The sequence below is a fragment of the Rhea americana genome, unplaced genomic scaffold (genome assembly GCF_003343005.1).
Source record: "Rhea americana isolate MKP2758 unplaced genomic scaffold, rheAme1 scaffold_33, whole genome shotgun sequence".
In the NCBI taxonomy this organism is placed as follows: domain Eukaryota; kingdom Metazoa; phylum Chordata; class Aves; order Rheiformes; family Rheidae; genus Rhea; species Rhea americana.
Window position 1 is genome coordinate 493,471 of NW_028186457.1, and position 7,416 is coordinate 500,886.

At 69.7% G+C, this 7,416-nt stretch overlaps 1 protein-coding gene across 2 annotated transcripts in view; it reads right to left on the reverse strand.

Moving 5' to 3' along the window:
- Positions 1-653: 653 nt before the first annotated feature.
- Positions 654-7,416, reverse strand: part of WNT6 (Wnt family member 6) — a 14,870-nt gene continuing 8,107 nt past the window's right edge. The window contains exons 2-4 of one of the 2 annotated variants that reach the window (XM_085310941.1): positions 5,951-6,166; positions 1,677-1,978; positions 654-1,361 (exon numbers count right to left, since the gene is read on the reverse strand). In XM_085310941.1, coding sequence (XP_085167067.1) covers positions 900-1,361; positions 1,677-1,978; positions 5,951-6,149 — 963 coding nt within the window. In that variant the 5' untranslated portion in view covers positions 6,150-6,166 and the 3' untranslated portion in view covers positions 654-899. Of the gene's footprint in view, positions 1,362-1,676; positions 1,979-5,950; positions 6,172-7,416 lie in introns of both variants that reach the window. The other variant, XM_085310939.1, reaches the window with a different exon arrangement.

The window sequence follows — 7,416 nt, forward strand, 5'->3', positions numbered from 1 at the left end:
GGGGGATGGCACGGGCTGATCGGGTTACGGAGACATGCCTGGATGCCTGGCGCGGCACAGCCCAGGTGAGACTGCACGCGGCCCACGGCATGCCAAGCAAATGCCTCGCATGCCACCAACCCGGGCAGCGCCAGCGCCGCTCAGTGCTTCTCCATGCCCAGCCCCGGGGCAGGAACTGCAACGAAAGCGGGTGAAGATGGAGAGGGGAAAAAAAACCCGGAGGAGATGGCTGAGAAGTTCGCATCCGGGCGGCCGGCGGCGCCTCCCGCGCAGAGGCGCGCGGAGGGGACCGCGGGCTGCAGGCGGTTGTCCATCGCGGGTATCCCGGGTCAGGCAGAGCTGGGACGCCCGCCGGTGTCTCCATGCGAGGGTGACCTTGGACGCGGGGAGGAGAGCGCCGGCACGGGGGCTGCGGAGYGGGGCAGGAGAGCACCTGGCCTCATCCAGCCCGTGCTGTGTCTAAAACCACGGAGAAGAGCAAGTGGCGGACGAGAAACGAGCCAGGCGCTGCCGCCCGCCCGAGCCCGGCCAGCGGCAGCGGGAGACCGCAGGGAGCTGCGCTCGCCGACGGGGCTGGCTGCCGCTCCGGGCTGCRCCCTTGCCGGCTCGGCGCTCAGCGCTCCCCAGCCCTCCCCAGCAAGYGCTGCGGGACAGCGGGTTTAAATAGCTTTATTAGTGGAAGCTCGGCCCCCACCGCGGGGGCCGTGGGGATGCCAGGCAGCCCCCAAGTGTCCAGGGCGAGAGCTGGGCTCCCCGCGCTGTCCCTGCCGCCAGCGCGGCCCTCTCTCCGGGGCGACCGGTCCGTGTCCTGGGGCCGCAGCGCAGCCCTGGCGCCCCCCCCCGGCACGGGGCTGGGGGTGACCCCCGCGAGCGGCCCGGCCCGGCCGCGGCCGGGGCCGTCAGACGCAGAGGCTGAGCTCCTGGCGGACGGAGCACTTGCGGCACTGCACCACGCAGCACCAGTGGAAGCGGCAGAGGCAGTTCTCCTCCAGCACCACGGTCTCGTCCCGGTGCCCTCGCCCGCAGCACAGCAGGTCGCAGCCGCTGGTGTCCATGGCGGTGCTGTTGCAGACGCGGCCCCGGGTGCCCAGCGAGCCCGTCTTGCGGTTGGCAGAGCAGAAGTCGGGCGAGTCGGCCGAGTAGATGAGGTCCTGCTTGTCGGGCGGCTTGATGTTGTCGCCCACGGGGATGAGGGTTTTCCCGTCGTTGCCCCCCATCACCTTGAAGGCACCGTTGAAGCGCTCGAGCAGGCGGTCCCCCACCTCGCGGAAATGGGGCATCTTCCGCCAGCACGTCCGCAGCGTGCAGGAGCCCGACAGCCCGTGGCACTTGCACTCTGTCCTCATGTAGCTCCGCACCGCCTGGGGGGACACGGGCACGCTCAGCACAGGGACGGCCCCTCCGTGCGCACCCCCTGCCTGGCACCCCCCCGTCCAAACACCCCCAGCTCTCGGTGCTGCCCTGGCCCAGGGGAGGGTGCTGGGGGGGAGAGGGGGTTTTCAAAGCGCCCTCTCAAATACGTTGCTCCGTGTTTCCTCCAGAAAGCTGGCGGGGGACCCGCCGTGGGTGCCTGTGCGGCGTGGGCGAAGGGGGAGCTGCTTTGTGGGGGCTTAGCTGGGGAGGGAGGGTGATGGGGGTCCCGTGGCAGCGGAGGGCAGGGAGCAGGGGGTCCTTACCAAGCGCCCGGCTTCGTTGTTGTGCAGGTCGATGAGGGCCCGGATGTCATTTTTGCCTTTCTTGCTCTTGGCATCCATGAATTGCTGGGACTTCTCGTAGCCGAACTGCACGTCGTCGCCGCAGCCCCCCCACTCCCAGGCCGTGCCCTCGGCGCCGGGGCCCGCCGTGGGCGAGGGGGGAGCCCGGCTCCGCGTCAGCTCGCAGCCGCACTGCAGCAGCTCGCCCATGCTGCAGGCCTGCGTGATGGCGTGGCTCACCCCGGCCGCCGTGATGGCGTACACGAAGGCTGTCTCGCGGATATCTGCGGGGGAGAAACCAGGTCCGGGATGTGGGCTCGGCTCCGGTAAAGACCCTGCAGCAGAGTATCTCCCCCCCCCCAGCACCCCCCTGCTCCTTGGACCTTCCCTTCTGCCCCTTCCCCTGCGCGAGGGCTGCTCGCTGGGTGATGCGCGCCGGCTGCGCAGGACGGGGGCTGGCCTTGCGAGCGGGTTTGCAGGAAGGCAGGATTTGGGGGGACAGCCGGGCCAATCCTCCACCCATTGGTAAGGTCCTCGGGGCTATCAGTTGGGCAACAAATTTCACACCTTGCCCTGCAAGGACTGGTGCTGCCCCATAGACAGCAGGGCAGCATGGCRTACCTATGGGGCAGGCCGGAGGAGTGCTGCATTCCCGAGTGGTATCCACTGCCCCCTCACTGTCCTCCTGTATCCCCCAGAGCTGTAAAAATCTCSCCCCACACCCTGCTGCCAGCTGTACCGCAGAGAGGAGAAAAGGGCAAGGGCACTGGGAGGCACCCTGTGGGTGCTGCTTGCCCCTCGCCAGGGTGCCAGCGATGAAGCAGTCCTGCCTGGTCCCCCCCCCCCATATCCCCTTTTCCATGGGGTGATGCCTGCCCCCCTCCCTCTGCCGGCAGAGCCTCCACCCTGCAGGATTATTTATTATTAGTATTTGCTCCTGTCTCTCTCTGCTCCGGGACACAAATTCCAAGCATCCTTCCCCTGTCCGGACCTGCCGCTCGCAGCCGCAGCCAGCGGGGGATTCTGGCAGTGGGAGCGCGGCGCCCTGCTCGGGGGGTCCCGTGCTCCCCCCCCCCATGCCAGGCAGCCTCCTGCCCACCCCAGCACCAGGGGTGGCCCAGGGTGGGGACACGCAGAGGGTGCCTCTAGCGTGGGGACGGAGGGGGAGGTGGCAGAGCAGCGGCAGAGCCCATGGAGGGATGGCAGAGAGGGAGTTGGGGGGGGGGGGTTTGCAGCCCACATGGAGACAGATAGAAGAGGCTGGGAGGGGACATCCACCCCCAGCTAAACCCCCAACTTCACACCAGAATCAGCCGTAGGCCCCAAATGCAGAACTGGATGGGCTGAGCATCCTGTTTCTGCAGCCCCACGGCAGCTTTTGGGGGTCCTCATCCYGCCAGAAGCAGTCCTGCACCCGTGCCACGCGCGCCCGGCACACATCCAGACCCCGTGTGCACCTCCGGGCTTTGCAGGCCTGCCAGACACGTGCGTGCGGGTAACGGACTCGTGCAGCAAGCATGTGCAACAAACAGGTTCTTCACACACAGAGGCGTGCGYGTGCACACCTGCACCCCGAGAGCTCTCAAAAGAGGGGGGTCCTGCGACGGGCGTCCTCTGGCCCTGGGCATGCCTAGCTGCTGTCACTCTGTCACCAGCTGGTGGCACACTGTGGGTCTGGGGACATGTCCCAGCTGTGCAGCGGGGCAGTGCCATGCCAGGCGTGATGGGGAGGACAGGCTGGAGCTGGAAGGACAAGGTCTTGGTGCGYGGAAGGGCTGCTGCTTCCCTGCCATGTGCCCAGACACGCACTCTGCGTTGGGGGGCTTCTGGGGAAAGGGGGGCTCCTGGGCATGCCTGGCACAGGCTCCGTGGGTTACCCGCCCACGTGCCCAGGTGGYGTTCGATAGCCATTGGGAACTGGGCACATGGGTGCCTTTCCAGCAGAGCCACCCAGGCAGCAGGTTCCCTCCTGCCCCCTAAGCCACCAGTCCCGCGTAGGGCCAGCAGGGTCCTCCCTGGGCAGCCTGCAGCTGGCAGAGCTGCCCAGCCTGCCCAGCTAGCTGGGCTGCCGGGCACGGAGGGTGCTTGGCGGGGATGCTGCTCCTCCAAGCGTGCACCTGCCCGCAAGCAAGCATTTCTGGGTGCCCTGTGCCTGGCACTCGCAGGCGCTGGGCAGGGGGAGAGAAAGGGGAACGGCTTTGACCGCAGCACCACGGCCTATCGTGGGGCCCATCCGGCAGCACGATGTGGCAAGTGAACCACGGAGGAGGGAGGCACATCTTGGAGAGGGAGGCGCGTGCCGTGATACGGCACTTTGCAACCATCTGGGTTGCCCCATGTTCAGACGGGCAGATGGGGGACCCTGAGCTGTGGCATAGGATGGGACCTGCTCCCCAGGAAGGCCACGGCTGCAAACCAGGGCTAGCTCTGCAGCAGCTTTGCTGGGAAAGAGGAGGCTGCTGAACAGGAGGTGCCAGAGCCGCTGGGAAGCCTGAGGAGCCTGGGATGRCTTGTGCAGAGTGAAAGCAAGGCTGGTGCCTGCAGAGATGCTCTCAGCTCGAGGCAAGCTCTCTGCCTGACGCCCACCGCCACAGCCCCGAGGAGCTCTGCACCTCCAGCTGGGATTTCCCACACCCTCAGCCTCTCCTCTCTCCTGGGAGATGGCCAGGGGCTCCCAGACTCACCACTGTCCCCAGGATACTGCTTATATCCATGACCCCAGCAGGGCTGCTGGGCCAAACAGAGCCTGGCAGCTCCTTCTGTGTCCCCATGCCCGACGTGTCTGTGACTCCTCCAACCGCGCTTCCCTCCGGGTACCAGACAGTTCATCTGCCAGCATCACCCACTCGCCATCTGGTCTGGCTTCGGCAGCCTCGCACATCCACATCCCACTCCCAGCCTGGAGCCCTTCCTGGCACAGATCCCACCTGCCTCACTGCCGGGACAGCGTTCAAACAGGTTACTCCGGAGGCAGGACTGTCCCCCGGCTGTCTCTGGCGCTCTGCTCCGGGACTCAATACGTCCCCCCAGATCGGGGGGAACCGACAGCCGCAAATCAGTGACTTAAATGAGCCCGCCGCCCCCGAGACGGGCCGGTCTCCTGGGGACAGGGGAGTGCCGCGGTCACGTGCCGCCGCGCACGGGACAGGGTGGGTGGCCCCCCTCGGGCCCTCCGCTCTCCCCTGCCGCGGCGTGTTCGGCGCTGCCAGGGCCCAGGTGTGGCACGCTGCTCCCTCCCCGCTGGCGCGCGGCTCTTGGAGCGGAGTCCCGGCTCGACAAAAATGAGAAGCATCTCTGTGCTGCGGGCAGAGCTTCCCGGGGAGCCGCGTCTTGCCCCTGCTCTGCCCCCCGCCGGCGCCGGCAGCCGGGGGGTGCCCAGGGCGCTCTGCCCTTGCCAGCACCTCCCGGCGGTGCGACGCCGCCGCCCCAGCCTCCCTGCAAGGCCCAGGGGCATATCCGCTCCGCCTTCGCCTGGCGGAGGCACCCAGGCGCGCCGCGGCCGGCTGGGAGAGGCTGACAGACCGCCGAAGCGGCCTCTCCGGCTCCCCGAGCGCCGGCCGGGGGCTCGGGGCACCCCCACCGCCCACGGGCCCGCCTCGGGGGCTCCGGGGCCCCGGGCGAGCTCTCCTGCGCCTTGCTCCCTCCGAGGCCGGCGCAGAGGGGATTCGCAGGGCACCCGCGGGGCGAGGGGCAGCTCCCAGCGGCTGCGCGCTGCCTCCCACCGGGACCCCTTCCCCCCGCGTGCGCCGGCATCCTGGGGGAGCAGTAAATCACTGCCAGACGAGGGTGCATTCTTGGGCTTTGTGAAGCCCTGCACTGTCTGGGAGCATCGGTAATTGCTTCATTACAACACGGGGAGACATGTCCCGGCAGTAAAACCTCAGCACGACTGYGCTGTGGAGCCCTAAGCGACCCCCTCCACACACGCACAGGCACACGCACACACGCACATGCACACTCACCCCGAGGGGCTGAGCTGCCGGCCAGCTCCCCGCCGCGGGTGTGCACACGCACACCTGCACGCACCAGGCGTTGCACCCGCGCTCTCGCTGCACGCCCAGCCCAGTGCAGCTTCCAGGCGCACACACACACACACACACACACACGTGTGCACAGACAGACGCACACCAAGGCTCTGCTCCAGGTGTCCCCGGGCACGAGGGGGGGTTGGTTTGCGGCCTCGTGGCCAGAGGCCGCCGTTTGCTTTGGGGGAGCTGTGAGGCTGGGGAGCGGCGGGGCCGGGGCAGTGGCCTTACCCTGCTGCAGGATCTTGCCGAAGTACTTGCTGTGGCTGGTGCAGTTCCAGCGGCGGAAGCGGAATTGGTACTGGCACTCCCGCACGCCCAGCTTGGTGCCCTTGGCCACCTCCTGCACGATCTCCGGCTCCAGCTGGCACAGCTCCGCCTGCTTCCCCGCCAGCCGCTTCGTCTTGCGGCAGATGCTGTTGGGGTCCATGACCAGGGGGCTGCCCACTGCCCTGCAGGAGGGACAGCGAGCAGAGCAAAAGCGGCGCCGGGCGCTGGCGCCGCGCTGGGGGCACCCCGGGGCACAGGGGACTGCGGGGCAGTGCGGAGTGAGGGTGCTGAGGAGGGTGCGCAGACAGCGCAGGGCAGGCGGTGGGGGTGGCACCTGGGTGCCAGCACCCATGGGGACACCGCGCCCTGCCCAGGCAGGTGGGGAAGGGGGGAGGCACCCCCCCACCGGAGCAGGGACCAGGCRGGCTGGCGGACGGTGCTGGCCCCGCTCCCAGGGCGCTTCCCCCCCCAACCCAGGGACATCCCGGTGGGTGACGGAGGTGCCCCCCACCCGGTGAGAGTGGGCAGAGGTGCCCAGGGGCCCCGCGGTGTGACCGACACAGGGGTCCGTCCCGCTGCCGCTCCGGTGCCGCGGCGGCGCAGGGCAGAGCGCAGCCGCGGGCCGTGTTCCCGCACCGGCTCCCCCCGCGCTGGGGCTGCCACGCCGCTTTCCCCCCCGCCGTGGGAGCCGAGCCCGGCGACCTCGCCCGGAGATAAAACCCCTTGGCTGGGGGCCACGTCCCTTCCCAGCTCCCATGCCGGCCTCCCCCTGCCCAGGMGCCGCCGGCTAGGGAAGCTCCCGCTCCTTCCCGGCATGTTCAGCCTCCGGTGCCCTCCGGCGCGTGGCTCAGCCGCCGGGCACGGCGAGAGCGGCGGCGGGGAGCGGGCGGGCGCGTGCCRCCTGCCTCCTGCCCACGCCGCCCCTCCGGCGGCGCCGAGACGCCCCGAGCCGGCTCGCGACCGCGCGCGGCCCGAGCTGAGCCCGGCGCCCCAGCGCTGCGGCGAGGCTGGAGCCCAGCTCGGACCCTGCGGGGCTCTCGAGCGTCTTGTGCCCTGCAGAGCGGAGCCCCTTTGCCCAGAGACGCTGCACACACACCCCCCCCCCAGGGGACAAGCGGCACCGGGGTGGCAGCGAGCTGCCCCGGGCGCGAGCAGGGCTGGATTTGGCAAGGACGTGCCTGCGAGAGGAGCCCTTACGAGGGCTTAACGGGCTCCGCCGAGGGATGCAGCCTGCAGAGGTGACCCGCGGCGGGCGAACGGGGCCGGGCGCGCGCCTTGCAGCCGGCCGCGGCGTTTCCAGCGCTGCCCGGGATGCCCAAGGCCACGCGCCCGCCCGCCGCATCGCCCTCCGTTCTCCCGCGCTCCCTCTGCCGCCCTGCCAGGCTGCAAACGCGCGGAGGGCTCGGCGGGCGGCCGCGGACGGGGGG